General features: G+C 39.4%; 2 protein-coding genes across 5 annotated transcripts; both read right to left on the bottom strand.

The window, feature by feature from the left end:
* Window positions 1-2,294: 2,294 nt before the first annotated feature.
* Window positions 2,295-6,731, bottom strand: LOC115685985 (sugar transporter ERD6-like 5). 3 transcript variants are annotated; one of them, XM_030611145.2, is made up of 18 exons: window positions 6,434-6,731; window positions 6,045-6,107; window positions 5,616-5,705; window positions 5,440-5,499; window positions 5,151-5,216; window positions 5,002-5,067; window positions 4,671-4,746; window positions 4,523-4,587; window positions 4,260-4,352; window positions 4,045-4,125; window positions 3,871-3,955; window positions 3,737-3,780; window positions 3,589-3,651; window positions 3,380-3,439; window positions 3,238-3,291; window positions 3,042-3,101; window positions 2,798-2,912; window positions 2,295-2,706 (listed from the first exon to the last, which is right to left on the bottom strand). In XM_030611145.2, exons 1-18 carry the CDS (start codon window positions 6,608-6,610, stop codon window positions 2,591-2,593), a joined length of 1,434 nt encoding a protein of 477 aa, XP_030467005.1. In that variant the 5' UTR covers window positions 6,611-6,731; the 3' UTR covers window positions 2,295-2,590. The 3 variants fall into 3 exon arrangements, with proteins under 3 accessions (XP_030467005.1, XP_056168805.1, XP_056168806.1); XM_056312830.1 differs by lacking the exon at window positions 3,238-3,291; XM_056312831.1 differs by lacking the exons at window positions 3,042-3,101; window positions 3,238-3,291 and having other exon boundaries at window positions 6,434-6,730.
* Window positions 6,732-9,705: 2,974 nt separating this feature from the next.
* LOC115685984 (sugar transporter ERD6-like 5) lies at window positions 9,706-17,733 on the bottom strand. Of its 2 annotated transcripts, XM_030611144.2 has the most exons (18): window positions 17,318-17,733; window positions 15,735-15,797; window positions 13,535-13,624; window positions 13,384-13,443; window positions 12,831-12,896; window positions 12,686-12,751; window positions 12,535-12,610; window positions 12,383-12,447; window positions 12,164-12,256; window positions 11,980-12,060; window positions 11,806-11,890; window positions 11,682-11,725; window positions 11,536-11,598; window positions 11,379-11,438; window positions 11,182-11,235; window positions 10,955-11,014; window positions 10,743-10,857; window positions 9,706-10,659 (listed from the first exon to the last, which is right to left on the bottom strand). In XM_030611144.2, exons 1-18 carry the CDS (start codon window positions 17,516-17,518, stop codon window positions 10,502-10,504), a joined length of 1,500 nt encoding a protein of 499 aa, XP_030467004.1. In that variant the 5' UTR covers window positions 17,519-17,733; the 3' UTR covers window positions 9,706-10,501. The 2 variants fall into 2 exon arrangements, with proteins under 2 accessions (XP_030467004.1, XP_056168807.1); XM_056312832.1 differs by lacking the exons at window positions 11,682-11,725; window positions 11,806-11,890; window positions 11,980-12,060; window positions 12,164-12,256.
* Between the last annotated feature and the right edge of the window lie 1,308 nt (window positions 17,734-19,041).

A 19,041-nucleotide genomic window follows, 5' to 3' on the forward strand; every position in this document is an offset into this window, starting at 1 on the left:
GCTGTGAGTTGATGGGAGTTGAGAGTCGAGTTTCAGATTAGGTATTTTATGTTTTTCATTTTTCTAATGTTTTCTTTTTTTTTTGGTTGAATTTTTTTAAAAAAATTATATATATATATATGTATATATAGTACCAGTCCTCTCTAGGTGGGCGGTTCCACGCCTAGAACCGGAATCGGACCAGTACTCACTAGTTCTTAAAAATTAGAATTGAGAACTGCCGGTTCTAGGTCGGTCCGGTCCGGTTCCGGGTGATCCGAACAGTTTCCGATTTCTTTACACACCCCTATATCTCTATATAGTAAGAAGACTGGATCTTTCTCTGATTGTATCAAATGTCAAAATCTTATCAATCCTCATTTTTTACTATCAACGACATGATTGATCCATGTAACATGTGAGGGCCATAGTAAAGGAGCAAATTTTCTTGCCATATAAGTCAATAACTTTTTGGTCTTCGGACATTTTAGAAGGAGAGGAGCAAAGTTCCAATTTCAAGTGTCTTTCTTTCTGCCATGTCGCTCCACTTATGCCATTACAAATAGCGTTTTCAAGTTATGGTAGGGAATGATAAAATAGATGTACGTGTTTTTCGCTCTTTTGGATCTGCCCTAAAAACTATGGACAATTTGAAGTATTGTATCAAGCGGTTATAATAATTTTTGCTGCACTTGAAATTTGTCTTAAATTATAATAGAGGGAGACAAAATACACGGAATATCGCAAGAGTCTTTGCTGCACGTAATTATGTCATTAATTATCATCAATTTGAATTCGCAAAGTGAAATTCTTATTTTTAAATGCAATTCATAATAGAATTTCGATATAACAAAATACCACAACTGGCCGTATATCGACCGAGATATATACTAAATACTAATCAATGTTTTCTCCGAAAAGGAAAAGAACAAAACTGACTGTCACCAAACTTTACTTTTATCAAATATAATGTTCATTTGCTGGCAAATATGGATAGAAACAAATCCGTATCGATGAAAATGAGTTTGATACGAAGCCAGGCCAATTATATACACATGTAAGCAAAGCCAAGAAGCAATAATCTTTTGGGCCGGCAAAAGGGCAAAAAAAAAAAACGAGCGAAGCAAAATTCTCTTGCGCTTCCAGATGCGTGAATAGAAGTCAAAATGTTTGGTGATCATAGAATAATTTGTTATCAATATCCGTTATGTGTTAAATCAGATTAATTCGGATATGTCCAGATAATACGCAGAAATCCGAGATGAAGATGGGATAAACTCAAATTGAAGAAAGAAAAAAAAATTCATAAGAAGGAGATGAACAAGCCGCTGCTTGTGAAGATCACGCCTCCATCAGTGACATGCAACCCCCGCACGGCGGCAACACAACGGATGGTGGTCTCCTATGAGCGAGTTCAAATCATCTTATCTTAATTAGGAGAGACTTTGACGAAAAAGACATAAAAAAAGAAGTTGTAAGCGAAGCAAGCGCGACAACTATTAGTTATACCACTTGAAAAAATTTTCATTTAGTCACTATTTCACAGGACTCGGCCTGACAACCTGTTTGGATTGGCTTTTACATTTTACTTTATTTTCCGTGTATTCTAAAATAAACTTGTACATAGTACGATTTTCAAGTGGGACATTCCATTCATGATCGCAACTCCGACACGGAAATTGCACTGTTTGGTTTTGAACTTCCATTTATAGGGCTCAAGTTTGAGACATATATATGTGCCTACCCTCCCGTGCCATTCTTTCTTTCTATTTTTAAGAATAAAAACAAAGGGAGAACATAATAATGTTTCGCGAATGAGATAGATCGATGGTCTTTTCTTTACACTCTTTTGTTAGGAGATTTCTCTGTTCTCTCAACAAGTGCGTGTGATTTTTCGTAATTTTCTTAGAATTGAGAAAAGATGGATAAAACAGAGTAAAAGAAAAAGGAAATCAAAATTATTCATCAGGAGCTTGCATAACATGATTTTGGGTTCATGAAATCATGTTCGTGCATAAGTAAATTTGTAGATAAATTGATACGTCGAAAAGAAGAAGAAGATATAACCTTACATAATTTTCACGGCTCTTTTGTAATTGGAGAAGTTATTTTCAAGAAAAAACCGAATAAAAAACTCTTAATTGGCGAATTTAGGTTTATCGGTTGTCATATCAAATTATATTCAGATTAATAAGCTCTGCAAATTGATGTTAATGTATTGTTCTAAGAACATTATTGCGATAATTGGGATAATTAATTTTTGCCTAATTATGTAGTTTGATTAATGTTAAGAGAAGTGTGAGGCAAAAGCTCCATTCTACCAATATTTCTACCTGAACATATATGAATGACAAGCTTCCCATACTACACACATCACTGATGTATATGAAATGGCATCAGTTGCTTTCTGTCTTCTCTGCAGGTCATCACAAATTCGAAAAGTTCATAGGAGTGGCATCAGCTCGCGTTCAATTACTAGACCACCAGAGTATGCGTTTTACGCCATTCGATCCACACCCGGCTCAGCATAAGAGCCAGCTAACTCCATTTTCGCGATCATGGAGATCGAGTAGACGAATATGCTTCGTCGAGGACCTTGTTTCCCGGTGAGCTATGAGGTCATCGATGCCTCTATTTCCTCGAGCGTGCGCCCCTTGGTTTCCGGCACCATCTTCGCTATGAAAAGTATAGCGGAGCAGCAGATGCCCGAGAACGTGAAAAACACACCTGGCACGTTCAGCAGACTGATAAATATATTGATTTGTACCTGAATTCGGCACTCGAAAAGCAGCGAGGACGACAAGTGAAGAAGCATCACCTGCTGAGCTCCATTCAAAGAAATAGTTGAATGTGTACGCCACAAGCGAAGAACCGACCCAGCTGACCAAATTCACTAGGCTCCCTGCCGATCCCTTCACGTTTATCGGGAAAATCTGGCGCAGCAGAAACCGTTTTAATAAGATGAGACATTGAGACGATTAGCGATCACGTCAAGCCCTGTGAACTCTATGAGCATACAGGACTTGAGAAAAATAGTTAGGAGCACCAAATTTCTCACTGACTTCGGCCATTATGATCCACGGTATCCCTCCTAAGCCCATCGAAAAAAACCCGGTAAAAACCTGAATGAGTTGTATAATGCGCACCTCATTAATCCATCTAAGAGGATCAAAGTTCATAATAATGCTGCTGTTGCATTTTCTTTGCATTTTGAAGCAACATATAGAGCATTTAACATATCAAGTGAAGAAAAATCACCACAATCCCGATGAAGGTCAAGGCAGATACAGCATTGGTTGATTGATGATAGTCCTGCACGTTGAATCTTAGACAGTTTTCCATCGAGAGCATACCGTTCTAAATTCATACGAAGATACGGGAACCATGTATAGAAAGGAACCTGTAGTAGGAATGCTAATCCAATAAGGAAGCCAGCCAAGCAAGCTCCGGATGCCGAAACCTGCATATTAGCCAGTTGGTTTCAGGAACAGCAAAGTTTCAACTACATTCTGAAGCATTTTATTTATTGGTCATTTTGAAGCATTATTTGTTATAAGTAAATATATGATAAACATAAGAGTGATCCACAATGCCTCGTCCAGTTACTACCAGCAGTAATGGTCGTCTTCCAAATTTATCCATCAGGAACACGGCTACAATATTTGCTGCCAACTGCGTATTGTGAATATGAAAACGTCATTCATAGGCTAAGAGGAGAAGCGAAAAAAGGCCTCACTATATAGACAGGAATACAAACCTTGACAATGGCCGTGGTGATGGACCCGGCAGTACTTGAAGCACCTGTCTCAGAAGCCAATTGTTGTCAGTTTATTATTTCATCTTGAGATGAAAAGTTTTCATTGAATGATAATTCAGCGTAGGTAAAGTTACCGGCTCTTTCGAGAATTGAACTCATATAAAATCCATATGCATTTAATCCTCCCAATTGTTGAAAAACCATTAGGCCAAGTCCAACCTAGATTGAATTCACGTGTTTGGTTTCATCGATAACATGAGATGCAAAAAGATCGAGATAAATTGTAAGAATTCAGTCAGGGGGCTTACAGTGAGTGCTTGTGCATATTTTCGCTGAAATATGTGGAATAGCCTATATTCTGATACTTTTCGAAGATTTTCAATGTAAGCCTGCAGAAAACAGATCGTTACCTCATGCTTAACCACAGTACCATTCTTGAAAGTAAAGCCATGAGTTTTTTTTTTTTGGTCAGAAAAGCCATGAGTTTAAAATGAAAACATTCTGCTGTAGTGAGATATTATACTTCAATTTCAGTTGTTTCTTTGGAGATATCTGCATTCTTTCCCCTGAGACGCTGCAACGCAGCTGTCATGTCTTTTTCTCGACCAATCTTTGCCTGCGCAAGGCAATCATCATTTATATATCAGTCCACTGATTCATCTTTCAGTCTTACTCATGCAAGCAACAAGGCGGGGGCAAAAATTGCATGAAAGGTTCTAGATTTATATTTAACATGTCATCTACTTTCCAGCAGCAGTGTCCTGAATTTCCCTTCGAGAAACTCACCAGCCATCTAGGAGATTCTGGAACAAGGAAAAGACCCACCAGCTGCAATAGACATGGAATAGTTCCTGAAACACGTTACATGAGAAAGCTTAAAAAATCATATTTGAAGCATATGAACAGATATTTACTTTAGTTCATTGGGGAGTACCTAAACAAGCCAAGATACGCCAGTTTAGTACCGAACCGATGATGTACGTCATTGACATGCCACAGGCTATCGCCAACTGTATATCATCCACCAGGTAAAAAAAGGAAGTTATTTTTGATATACGAAAGGATGGCCACAAGATCCTCCAATGAGAAGATGTGATTTGTATGATGCGAGAACAAGTCAGGAACGATATGTGGGATGCCTAAAATGACATCAATAAAACCTAGAAAGAAGCAGCCTGAGCTTGTGGATCATACAGAGGATCAATGTAATTCGACCTCAGGTAGAGACTAAAGCCGAAGCGACAAGTTATGAAGCTTCTAATTACCATACAGAGCGAAACAAATCCTCCCCTTAAATTCTTCGGTGTTACCTCTGCAACATACACCGGTACCTGTGCAATTAAATGCACAATCAATCAACATTGAATCATTGGACTTACAAAGCTGTATGATCTGCAGAAATTGCATTTGTTACCACATATGAGGCAAGACCAACTCCAAATCCCAGCAATAGTCTTCCAAGGTCAAGAGACCAAGCACTCTTCAAGAAGTTTAAAGTTTGTTAAGTATTATCAAGAGCATATAGGAAACCATGCCCACAAAAGAACAAGGTTCTCCATTGGACATTAATGTCTATTTCCTTGATAAAACCTAGGGCCAGACAACAAATTTTTGAAGAAATTTGCCAGTGGAGCAAGCCAAGGCAAAAAGTAAAATGGTTAATGAAAACTAATAATGGACCAATCGGCACATAAACATGGTACCTCTGAAAGAAATATGGCGCACCATCCGATGATGCCTGATACATCGGTAACCCACATAGCCTGTGCAACATTATCAGCAAAAGTTGAATAAAAAGTTTCAAACAATTTGTGACACTCGAAGTTGAGATATTTCAGTGGTAAACCAACACTTAAAAGGTATTGGCCAGAACACTTACGCCTTTGCGGCCGATTAGGTCAGCTATTTTACCACTGCATAGTGCACCAAGAAGTCCTCCAACCGTCAATATTGAACCAAAAACCGAATACTGCATCTCACCAGCACTTCACTTCAGTTAACCAAAGAAAATTTTGGATTACACTAATAGGTGCAAACATATTCACGCAGTTGGGTAAAATTTTATCGTGTCTTTTAGATTTCGGTCACAGGAAATTGACAGAATATGTAGAGCTTGTTTTGTAAGAAATGAAACATTCAAAGTAAACACCATAGGCATGATCGGTAGAACCAACATGTGAATTCTCACTCACGCTGCAAAATATTTTAGTCTATTTAAGCAATGCTTCCATTCACTTTGTTTACACTTTTAGATGGATTACACAAAACATTAAATACGTTGAGAGAGCAAATAGTGATGGTCACTGACCTCTGCCAAAGAAAGGCCCAGTTCATCCATAATTCCTGATTCAGCAGGAGATGAGTAAGACACCTGAAAAATCATATCTTTCAGCCAATGAGACGGTAACTAAGAGGAGAAACGCCAAGTCTTGTTCTACCCAATCAAGCCAATATCACGTATCAAGAGACCGTTGCCACACTGACTCCAAGACAACAGGGCAAGTTTGATAAGCCATCCAGAGAATTAGTTGGTCGATGTATGGTCGATGTAATATTCTTTTCCAGATCAGAGTTTGCTTTTCCAGATGAGAGAAACAGAACAAAGACACAGGCATGACTAGGGATGAAAAAATAGGCATACAAAAGGACAGACAATTCGTCCTAGTAGCAAAACTTTAGGATAAGCAAAGTTAGTACAGCATTTCCGAAGACGTAGGAGCCGCAGACAGCGAAAAATGCACTGAGAACGAGGACCACTGTGATTCTGTCAGGGGCCACTCCTTGTCCTTCAAGAAGAGGGATCCTCGTTTCTCTTCCTGGCGTCTCCATGTCGTTCTTGTTTGATTCTTCCTCTTGAAACGCTCGCTCACTCATTCACTCACACACGGAGAGAGTGAGTAAGAGAGACATTTGAGACCTCTAACAGTTTATGTGAGGAAAGCTGAAGAAAAGTAGGAGGCATCCTTATCTTTCAAACAATGTCATCCCTTTTTGCGTGGGGACGAGCAGCACAAGCGGCTAGGTAAATTAGTCGGAAGTAAGGAAAGGAAATCGGACACTGGATTTATGTGATTCGATCCAAGTATCAAAACCTATGGTCACAGAGAGAGAAGTAAGAAATTCCAGCATAAAAACAAGCCATACAAAGGAAATACAGTTGTTCGAGCACTCAAAACACTCTCTTGGTGTTTTTGAGTCCTCGATTACACCTAACAACTCAATGGTTAACTCACATAATTCCTAATGAGATCTCACTCAAGGAATTACATAAATTCTTATCACAAAAATAATTACCATGAGTGTAATTACAACGAAAGATTTCTGTCTGCCGAGTATTTTTCTCACTTCCAAGAGTTCCATTTATTCTAGTCCTGTCATCATTGCCCTACCTACCTCTGTCTTCTTTGTGGGCGGAATTTAACAGATGAGTGGTTCACATGGTCCCATGCTTCAACGTTGCTTGGGGGCTCCTTCAATTGATGTGCAAATGGAAAGAGAAAAACAAAGCCCCCGTTCATTTATCTTCTTCAATTTTTCTTGCATCTAACATGTCAGATCTTGACTATCACTTTGTTCGTGATTTAATCAGCAAGAAGCATTTAGAAGTTCGCTTCATTCCTACTCAGATGTAAATAACTGATGTCATGACAAAGCCTCTATCGATATCCTGATTTCTTATTTTAATCTTTTACAACATATGCTCGATTATTACCTTTTGTAAAATATTTTCAATTGTAATTCTCCCGCTCACGTACATACTATAAATATAATGCAAATCTCAACACCGATAGATGTGCGATCAAATTCAGATTCATATTCTTGCATGCTTCCGGCGCCCCTTCATTTAATGAGGCGTGTAAGAACCCCAAAGTCAAAGACAAAGCTTGGACATTCACCAAAGAGTTACTTGCTTTAGCGTGGATGTGTTTGTTTCACGTGGTCAATTTTGAGACATATTTCAACACGGCCAATAAGGCATGAACAATGAAATTGATGGACATTATGATATCAGAGGGTGATGTACTCTTCATATCCAACTCTCATCTTTCAACATATTTGAACTGGGAAATAAAGCTTCACCCAGGGAGATCATCGGAAGGAATTCAGAGTCCGAACTAGTTAGACTCACCCTCACTCAAAAGCATAACAAATGAGTTATGGGCTAATTAAGAAATATTAATACTCCTTTTTACACCACATCCCTAATTTGGAAATTATTTTTCACAATAACGTCACATGTTCACCTCAACAAATAGTGAGTGCCTATTGTTTTAGGCCCACTCTGCTTAATCTTGATATCCCACCGCACCAACATTATTTCAACTCAAATCTCTACCTTAGCCCAGCCAAGTTTGGCAAGAGCACGACATTGCCTTGACTCGTCCTCAATCGCTTTAGTACGGCCAAGCTTAGCTAGATCACACTATCCACCACGTCAATGGGGAGTCACATCCAATTCGACTCACATTCACTCAAAAAGCTCACACTAATGAATCATAAGCCAACTAAGATATACTAATGGCTCGATTTTATACCACATTAGACTTCTTTCGCATATCATCCTCAAACATGCACCTCAATATTTTTTCCGATGTGCATTTACCTTCCTTTCTTTCTTGAAAAGGAGATACTTTTGCTGTTGCACCAAGCAGGGTTTGACTCTTAGGTGTTGCCTGTATTAGTTGTTGTAGTTGTTGTACGCGTGTTTGAGAGAGAGATAGGAGAATGTTAGAGTTCTCAGCTAAAAGTAGGAATATCGACACCCTTTGATCTCCTCATTTCACCTACATGCTTCAGGCTTCAGCTCTTGGAGAGTTCTTATGATTTCTATACTGGATGAAAGCTGTCATGAAGCAGCTTTGGCAACGTACATGACGAAGCAAATCGATGTTTTGGATCATCAGTTCCTTACAAAACAGAACGATTCTGATATATCAAAATACATTGCTAACAGGGTCTTCAACCTTCTATCTATCTTCTGGTGTAACATGCAATCTTAGCGTAAAATTATGATACAAGACGGAAACAGATTTTTCAAGCTGTACCCGGAATTTCCTGAGACTAAAGTCCCGCTGTTCTTTCAATTTGGTCTCTGATTATTGAAGTTGCTCTGGTTTTGACAAGATGCAGAGGAGGTGAGTGTTAGGCACACGATTCTGGTCTTGGAGCAATCTGGTTGGATCCTTTGAGGCATTTGAGTCTTTGGGACATCTTGGGATGGTGTCCGGGGTTATGGGGTTGTGATGTATGCTTTGGCACATCATGTTGCTTCAGGTTCAGAGCGTTTCTTGGGACACAGTTGTAGGATTGATACGGAAAACGTGAGCTTGTACTGGACGGAGTTCATTCACATTGATTTTGTGCTCAATACGACGACTTTACTGATTGAAAAAAGAAAAACGAAATTAGTCTCTAATTCAGATGAATGCTACCGGAGAAAATGCGAGCATAAAGATGGATGATTTTATAGATCATTATAGTTATTTTCCTTTTTTTGACATTTCTTGATTCGGACTTCTGCCACGCTCTCCCAACATACCTTACAAAGAAACCTCAGTCATGTTTCATCTACAATATAAGAAAGCTCATCTGATTGAGAGTTGGTTTTTCATATGAATCTATTGCATTGTATTAAATGCTCAACGCGATGATAAAACCCCCGTAATGAGTTGTGTGTATCACGTGGTAAGCTCAGCTCACAACAATGTGAAAATGAACATTCGAAGATGATCAAGACAGTGGACCTAAGATGCCAAGCTCGGTTCGCAACAGTTCGCGCCAAAAAGTGGACCTACAATAAGAATTAGGAAAGGGGCATTTGGCCACGAGAACGAACCTTTGGATTTTAATTATGCACTGTCCTCGGATGGGTCAATTGTGTAAGAAATATTACTGATGAGTATATGGCATGGGTTTGATTTATATCATCAAATGAGAGCCACTAGCTCAAGTTTAGACTCCGCAGTTACTTGATCCAAAAGGTCGGTTGATATTCGGTAAGGCAACTTGGTAAAGACAGGCCCTTTCTTTGAGCCTTTATGACTATCCTGATGATGAATCTTCTAGGTGCGTGCTCCTATAGATTATGACAAGAAGTGTTTCCTCGGAAAGAATTTCACTCACCTTGTCATTGAAGGTTTCTAACTGTGTTACACTGATTTTTTGCAATTTCTAGGATTCTTCATTGAGTCTTGATGGCTCAGAATTCAGACTGTAGGTTCTTCTCTTCTTTTTCTATGGTAGTCTTAAGGGTCAGCAACACTTCTGCAGCTACAAGGAGATCAGGAGGTAATGGGATTTCTCATGCTGAGATTGGTCATTTGGTCATCTTGTGTGGAGTCTTGAAGAATGATTTATTTAGGCCTTTCTCTGCTACCATTGTAGTGCTATCTGCATTCGTTGTCATTGACATTGTCATTGTCCAGATGAACTGCTTTGGACTCACGAAGAAGTCTATAATAGTTATGTATATCATGTGTTGATCACGAATTGGTTCATTTTTTGCCCTTCCTTCCCAGTTACTGTCAGATAGGCCAGTACATAAGTCGTCCAGGATTTTCCAGAAACTAAAATCGCACTGCTGTTTTGATTGGTCTATGATTTAGATTAATGCTATACCAGACAATGCTTAGAGCAAAGGGATGAAAATAGTCTGGATAGACTTTACAGATTATAGCTCTCCTTTTTCTTATTTACACTCCTTGATTCAACCGGTCTCTCTCTCGTGTTTTATCTACCTTCCTGTCGAAAAGTTTATCCTTTGATTTATGCCTCCGACTCAGGGATCTTCTCATCAAAACTGTCATTCTTATTGGTGATGGAGGCATGTATTTCTTCCAGCGTCAGCCCCTTAGTCTCGGGAACAAGTTTCGCGATAAATATAACACCGACCGCGCAAATGCTTGCGTATATAAAGAATGTTCCTGAAGCAATAGCAGAGAAGACTGAAATAAGCAACAGAGGAGCATAAAAAAAATGTTCCGAGAGAGATTTCGAAGAGATGCACCTGCTGAGCTCCATTCAAACAAGTAGCTGAAAGTATATGAGATAAACCAAGATCCTACCCAGCTGACCAAATTAACTAAGCTACCAGCTGAGCCCTTTACATTTATCGGGAATAGCTGCCAATGAGGAACCACACCGTTTAATGTAAACCATTTGCATTGTTGAATGAAAATTTCAGCCACAAGAAATCAATTGCAAGTCTGACGACTATACCTCCGACATTATAATCCAAGGAATTCCTCCCATCCCGAGTTCAAAAGAACCTAGAAATACCTGAGTGAAGAGATAGAGAAAGAGAGAGAGAGAGAGAGAGAGAGAGAGAGAGAGAGAGAGAGAGAGAGAGAGAGAGAGAGAGAGAGAAATGAGCAGTTGATGCATTTTATTCAATTTGGAGAGAAAAGGAAGGACTAAGAACAAAAGAGGATGTTAAGTGGCGGTACCAAAACTCCAACAAGCACCAAACTGGAAACAAGCTCTGCTCCAACGCGAAGGTCCTGAGGGAATACACAATGCTTCAGAAAAATCTACTTACCATTAGCTAAAGTGGGATATTGAAACTAACCCTGCCTGTGAAACTTTTTTCATGTCAATTGCCAGTGGATAAACTAATAACTCCATTTGGATACGAAGAATGAACCTGCAAGAAGAATGACAATCCTGTGAAGACACATCCCAAGCACGCTCCAGCTGCAGATACCTGCAAAGAGAAGTAGTGATTCAGTACGCCAATTTATGACTCGCAAATGGAGGGGAAAAAGGAGGAAACAGAGCACGGGTCTTAGATTTATGCTAACCAGTAGAAGTGGGCACCTTCCAGACTTGTCTATCAGTAGTACTCCCAAAGTTGTACTTAGAATCTGCATACAAGTATTTGCAGTCTTAGGAATGTAACAACAATCACATTGGCACTTAATTTAAAATCCAAGATCAGAGTCAAAACCTGCACGACAGCTGCTACTATGGTTCCTATTGTTGTTGAAAAACCTATAAGGGGAGTTAATTTTTATAAAAGTATTCCTTCTTTTTAATTTGAAGTGAAATTAGCCGCTTATTGGTATAATTACCAGCTGCTTCAAAGATGGCACTTGTATAGAACACAAAGCCATTCAGGCCTCCACATTGCTGAAATATCATCAGCCCAACACCAACCTAGAGGAATCTTCAGTCAGGCATAGACGTAAAAAGGACATAATTTCGTCAAGAAAGGGGCTGGCTTGCACAGAAATAGGGATGCTCACAATTAATGGATGAGCATATTTCCACTGGAGAAGTTCTGCAATTCCACCCTCAGAAATGCAACGGAGGTGTTCCGTATAGTCCTTAAGTGCAAACAGAAAAACATACAATGCTCATTTAAGTGGTCAATGATCTTCTCATTTCAACTGATGCACCATTAATAAATAACTAGCATCAGATTCATACTTGGATATCCGATGCCTCTTGAGAAATATTTGCATTCTTTCCTCTCAGACGCTGGAGAGCTGCTTCAAACTCTCTTTCTCTACCAACTTTTGCCTGTAGACCGTTAGGAATACTATTTCAGTGCTCTGCTAGATCTCTGTAAGCTTAAATAACTTCCTCTAATTGTGAATAGCCAAAATCAGATTCAGAGAGAATCCCAGACTCGATATGTACACTCACCAGCCACCTTGGAGATTCGGGAATGAAAAATAAACCAAGAAGCTGTAGCAGACATGGAAGAGTTCCTGTGATGGATCACATCATAGCAGATTTCATGAAACTGTGCCTTACATGCTTAATTCAATCGCAACATGGGAGACTGAAAAGGTTACCTATCAAAGCTAGAATGCGCCAGTTGACGAGAGAACCAATGAGAAACATGAATGCTTTCCCAAGACCTATCATCAACTGTTAAAATGGATTAAGCAAAATCATATGGACTTCAGATGATCCTGAAAAGCAAGATAAGCATGTCAAAGGTACCTGATTAAGAGATGTGTATCCTCCCCTAGCATTCTTGGGTGTTATTTCTGCAACATATACAGGTACCTGTGCGGATATGGATTATTAGATTGGTGGATCAATTAGGTTAATCTGCTAAATATATATAGTTTGCAATGATTGTTACCACATAAGAGAGAAGCCCGATTCCACAGCCCATCAGTAGTCTTCCCATGTCAAGCCACCAGACACCCTTTCAATAGCAACACACCATATTTAGTATAGATACACTGAATCGAATCGAACAAATAACTATGCATAGCTAGTTGAGCCAACTAAACGGTCAACATAGATGTCTTGGCTAACCATTAAATATACAAAACACCCATCATTTTGGAGGAACATTTCAAGAGATTTCTCTCAGATGTAAATGGATGACAGCTTCAAGATGTCACTCATGCATAGCAATTCGATATGCTTAGGAGATGGTATAGATGCATCAAAGTCGGTCATAAATTTCTTGTCTGAGATAGATTAAGGATCTTATAAATAATTTTCTTCCTGGAACTTGTGAAGATGGGGCAAGTTGGTAGAAAACCCTACCAAAGGCAAGTCAACACACTCTAACATTCATTTCCTTCAGACTGCTTGGGATAAAATGGTTCATCATGATTTAAATTACTGCTCAGTTATACAGGTGCCATGGAGCAAGCTTCAAAGAGTTGGAAAATAGAAGAAACCTTTGCAAACAATATTGCAAGCCACCCCGTGATGCAGAACAGTTCTGATGCCCACATAGCCTGCTTTGCCAGATTCAACGGTGCAAGTACTCAAAAAGGTTGTTCACCATCAAAGATACGTGGTGCTGAGAGAAAGATAAAATATACTTACACCCCTTCGACCCAGTAGATCTGCAACCCTCCCACTTGGTATTGCTCCTATCATTGCTCCAATTGTCAATGTTGACCCAAAAACAGAATACTATATAATCCAAGACATGACATGGTTAGAACCTATGTGAACAGGATTTCTCAGACAAGGTTCTGAAATGTTGACAATATCGATTAGAGAAGAAGAAAATTGACTGATTTAGTTCTATGCCCATGATTATCCAATTAGCAGCCTTTTCTAGGTTAAGTTCAGTTGATTCGGGAGCTTTCAATAAAACTTTTAAATGCTTCAGCATGATCTAGACGATGCCAGAAAGAGAAAACTGTCGTGAACCTTTTAAAGTCCCCGGCAACATTGTATGATCTGAGGCCGTCTCTCTAAGTCATGATCCTAACAAAGTGGGCAGACCTCATCGACACAAGCAACCAACAAAGATTCACTTCCTCCATACATAGACAACTCAGCATTCGAGACTTCTGCTTGCATATTTGCAGTGTCTTTCCAAATAGAACTGCAAATTTGTTGCTGAATATAGAATGGACACAGATGATCTTAGTCCAAGAAGATTTCTTGATGTGAACTACTCCGTACAGCCAAATTCAAGGATTCTAGCTGGTTTCACAATGTAGGCCCACCATACGATTGAGGCATTAGCCGTCTGATTTGTACATTAAATACGACTAAACAAGATTCTGAAAATGATAACCAAAAGGGAACTTTAATATGGTCCCATCAGTCTCATTCAGTATCCTATAAATATAGATTTGGCAACACCTCCATTTTTTCTCTTTGCCCAGAAGCAACACCCGTTGCTCATTTTTCCTGGCCAAAAAAGAAAAGAAGCGATACCCCTGCTGTATTCAACTATTTCAAGTTGATTTCCGGCCAAAGGGAAAATAAAAATGAAGGTTGATAAGTAACCAAAGCTGAATATTACTAAAGCGGCATGAACTTTCCAAGATTCTGTGACCCTTGTGACGTGACTTCCTGGGAAGAGTTTGAACCTCCTGCTATTGCGGATTCTTTTCCTCTTTCAATTGGGAGAGACGGCTGAGTCTCAACTTTCTAATTATAAAGAGCGGTACTATACAAATAGGGGGTAATTGCTTCGCACCCGACAGTGGTAAGCGAATTTACAAACGCTAAAAAGTTCTTGGTGAACCTGTCAGAGAGGCTGAAAGAATCAAACATTACAGGTGGTCAGAAACGTAATCCCATCTCCAGAAGGAACGACACTGTGGGCGAAGATACAGTTGAGAAGAAGAAAGAGCATGGGAAAGATGCGGTGGAGTTCGTCTCGGAACCAGGAAACTCCAGGCTAGAGAAAAGGTAAGCTCTTATTGAAGCTAGGAAAAAGAATTCCCGGCGTAAGTTTTGTTAGTTTAGTGCTCGATTAACAAAGCCTGAAAGGAGAGAAGCTTCGTGCTAGGACGAGAGGTAGCAAGAGTGCTGCTCCGAACAGGAAGATTTTTCCTATTTTCCGTGGGCAGAAATTCTTCATCTCGCCGGTCAATTTCAAGTAGCATTTCGGGAACTATACGATCTTTTCCCCTATTGTATTGAATCAAATAAAAAAAAAAAAAAAGAGATCAGTTCTAAGGCCCCCTATTGTTTGATCTAATATTGACCCGGGCCCCGACTTTTATAGGTCCCTGATTGACCTCCCGTAGTGGTCCTCACTTTAAATACAGGGGAGCGGGGCCATACTTGCTAAGTGTGCTCCTCTTTCGTCGAGTTCCTGGGCTAGGATTTCGCAGTAGCGAGAGCAAGGGGACCGATAGCAACACCTCGCCAATTTCCCGCACCTTCGTGTGGTGATACCCGACTATCTGATCCCGATCCATCACCCCTCTATACGATAGTCTGGATGTTCGGTAAAAGCATAGTTTCCGTTAGTCCTGGTCCACCTGGGTAATTTATTAACACTAGAATTAAAGGATCGTAACCAACTTGGCTCCTGACTTCCTGACCCTCAAAAGTACAGTGAAGATTTTTCTTAATATTGCATGATTTAAGTATCTATATCGGTTATGAATTATTCAAAGCAGAGGAAATGCATCTCCCTGTCTATCCTGGACGACAAAATTTCTCATTTACCTCAGATTAGACATGGCAACACTAAGAGCAAAGAGTTCTATGTTGGTCTATTGATGTCATATTCTGCCTTGCAAAATGATCTGACGGATAAATTCCTGCTTACTTCTGCTAATGAAAGGCCTAGATCATCCATGATTCCCCTCTCGGCAGGCGATGAATATCCGACCTACAAAAACAATCAGAAAATCGCTTCATTAAATGTTTTTAAGCTCGTGCCGCTCGGTACTCAGCTCAGTGGCGCCGTGAGAATTCGATGAACTCTGGTGCGAGGACAGCAGTGCTCGAACTTTCACAGTACAAAAGTCTAAGGGTACAAAAAAAACTGCAAGATGACAGATCAGGAAAATCTATTGATCATGATACAAAAGTAAACAAATATTAGGGAGGTTATGAGAGTAAGAAACTGGAACATATTCTTCATGCCACCCGAATTTGGATTTTCGTTTCGAAAAAAGATCCCTTCGGATCCAAGCCTTTGAAGTGGTATATGACGTATCAAACTTGTCATCACGCACCATCTGGAATCAACAATATCCTCAAAGTCAAAAGGGACTGTCCTAAACTTGATTTTCATATTCATTCGTATATTGCACATCGTTTTCATGTGTAGTAGAAGCCCCAAAAAGCTGATTATATAAAACATGAATGCATTAACGCGCCTAAGGATCCTCACATAAAAAAACAGGAGCAGACAACAACTTCAAATAATAATAAAATCAGGCCTGCAATATCGAGAAGAATCTACGTGAGATGGTAATATACTAATGGCATTCACCTTTACAACATACTTCTAGGTGAAGGAAAAGGGGTTCATTGAATGTTAGGTAAATCAGTAGAGACCTTTGGCGAATTGCAATGATCATACTTGTAGAAGCCATGGATGAGAAAAATTTAATCACAAGATGTTTTGGCCCTGTAAACGCCAAGATACCAGTTGGATACTTTAATAATTAACCACAGTTTCAGTTTTTCTTTGTTTTTTGGTCGGAACCATAGTTTCAGTTTACCAGCTTAAGCTCTGACTGATTTGAAAATGACAAACCATGCTTCTATCTTCCACATAAAGCTTTTTACGTGGATTTGCAATGGTTTTCCCTAATTCTTCCCTGAAGAAATAAGGATAAGACATCAAACCCATGCCGAAACCGAAACACGTTCGGTTTCGAGAAATGCTTAGTTTATAAATGAAAGTGAAGAAAGTGTCCAAATCCATGTTTCTATTTTCTTGAAGGTATGTTTGGCATACGAAAATGAGGATTCTCTTTCGAAACGAAGTTGGCAAAAAATTGCCCGGATATGCCATTTTCATTAGCTTGAGAGTCAGAGAGAGAGAGAGAGAGAGAGCAATCTTGCAGAATGAAAACAAAGGAAATTAAAAATTTAGAAAGCACCAAAATAGCACATTCATTCTTCAATCTGGGAAATGAAAAATAAAAAAAATGAGATAACAACCATCGCAAGAGGATTCTAATTTCTGTTCCCATTTTAACACAAAAAAGCCCAGTTGATCATAACTTTGCACGGAGTCCTGGAATAGCAAGAAAGAAATGCCCAAGCTTATCAGCTCCCTAGATAGGAAAATCACCATATCAACTGGTACTTCATCCAGCAAGAAGAAAGAATAAAAAGAGAAGCAATTTTCCTTGAACCAACAGCAGAGAAACAAGAGAAACTATCGAGACTCACCGCATTTCCAAAGGCATAGGAGCCACAGACAGCAACCAAGGAGCTGAAAAGAACCACCGAATTCCCCGAAGAAGAAGCAGAAGGAGGAGGAACACTTGCAATGACTGATCCGCCATCTTGGCACGTCCCCGACTCTCCATCTTCATCGAGTCTTGATGCTCTCGAAAGCAGTGGCTGGTTTGCTGATCCCGGCCCTTCCATGGACGTCTCTGCAGATGGGTTTTGTCTCACGCTTCTCTTCAGCTCACGCACGCAGTTTTCCAGGGAGAGCGACACACACACACGCACAGAGTGAGTGAAAGAGTCTCACGGTCGGTTCGCGCATACGCAACTTGGGGAAACACCGACGTTATATTTGTCCAAAGAAAGCTCGAAAAAACAAAGGCTTTTCTCTCGAAGCGGAGTATCATTCATCTAATATCCCCCTCTCTGTCCTATCAAACGAACCACGTTTCTATATTGTTAGTGCATGGTGGTTGGGTGGGTCAATTGTGCAAGGGATATCCGACCAAAAAGATTGTGCAGGACATTTTTGTTTTTTTCGTAACACAAGCGCATAGGCATAGAGATTTGACTACCTAGAAATCCATATATCATCTTATAAGCGCGGTAAGCCAGACGTATGACCTATGAAGGTGGCCTACATACAAAGCATCTTGCACGCAGTTGGTGAATTATGAACAAGTGACTTCGATTTCATAAGCCGGAAATCTTTCGATACCCCCAACTTACTTGCACCAACCTTCAGTTAATATCTTTTTTTTTCTTTGGTAAGCTTTTGTCGAAAGATATTCCTTACTCTCACTGTATTTTAATTCAATAAAAAGAGCTCACTTATTACTTTTCAACATTGGTTGCCTGGACTAAATAAAAGTCAAAAATTACTTTCGTTTTGGCCTTTTATACTAAAATCTCGAGTACGATTCAAGTTTTTAAATAATATAAAAATTTACGTGTGCATCAACGTATCAATATTTTTATATTATGAAAGTTTCGGGTCCTCAAAATTAAAGAAATTAAAAGGGTGTGTGCAGCGAGACTTGTAAGAAGTAAAGTCAAGAACATAAGTTAATCCAAATAAACTCAGATTTGACTTTGCTGAATATCATCGTTGTTGAAAGATCTAGGCATATCTATTAAAGTAACAGGGTGAAGAATAGTAAGATAATGATGTGGGATGCTTGGAAATATAGTTTGAATTTTCTTTTTATTCTTAATGTTAGTCGCGTTATCGGGTACTCAAAAACTCCAAACTTTTCATAGTGATGTTTCATATTGAGCCGAAACTAAAAAGGGCCAATTCTCGCTCTTCTCTTGGTTTGTAAATCTCGAAAGCAAATGTAAATACTCTTAATCTTAAAGTTATTAAAAAAAATCGATCCCACGTCTATAATTCATTCATTTGTCATCACGGATAGATGAATAAAAATGTCGCAATCGGACGTAAAAGCATCAATTTCGTGAAGTTCAAATTTCCCTGTGAGGATCTAGCAATGAATGGTGCCTAACCCATGACTTTATCTGTCAATCTTCCATTATGTCATGCTAGGACTATGCTTAGCAATTTTTGACCCGTCGGTGGCCCACACTTGCACTTTGGTCCAGCACCACCATTTTGACCCACCACTGATGATTTTTCATCATCCGGTTCCACCAAATATAAAGGGGTTTGTGAGGCAATTTAAGCTCAACTAGCGTTCTTGGACAGAAAGAGGAAAGATTTC

The sequence above is a fragment of the Syzygium oleosum genome, unplaced genomic scaffold, assembly GCF_021117445.2.
Source record: "Syzygium oleosum isolate NSW1041296 unplaced genomic scaffold, Sole_v2.1 Sole_v2.06, whole genome shotgun sequence".
Taxonomy (NCBI): Eukaryota; Viridiplantae; Streptophyta; class Magnoliopsida; order Myrtales; family Myrtaceae; genus Syzygium; species Syzygium oleosum.

Excerpts from the sequence above, each read along its gene's own strand:
- LOC115685985 (XM_030611145.2), bottom strand. The coding sequence starts at position 6,610 with ATGAGTGAGCGAGCGTTTCAAGAGGAAGAATCAAACAAGAACGACATG. Across the intron at positions 6,108-6,433 it reads CCTACGTCTTCGGAAATGCT|GTGTCTTACTCATCTCCTGC; the intron begins GTACTAACTTTG and ends ATGATTTTTCAG. Across the intron at positions 5,706-6,044 it reads TGGGCCTTTCTTTGGCAGAG|TATTCGGTTTTTGGTTCAAT; the intron begins GTCAGTGACCAT and ends GGTGAGATGCAG.
- LOC115685984 (XM_030611144.2), bottom strand. The coding sequence starts at position 17,518 with ATGGAAGGGCCGGGATCAGCAAACCAGCCACTGCTTTCGAGAGCATCA. Across the intron at positions 13,625-15,734 it reads TAGGCCTTTCATTAGCAGAA|TATTCTGTTTTTGGGTCAAC; the intron begins GTAAGCAGGAAT and ends TGGATTATATAG. Across the intron at positions 12,752-12,830 it reads TCGGGCTTCTCTCTTATGTG|GTACCTGTATATGTTGCAGA; the intron begins GTAACAATCATT and ends ATATCCGCACAG.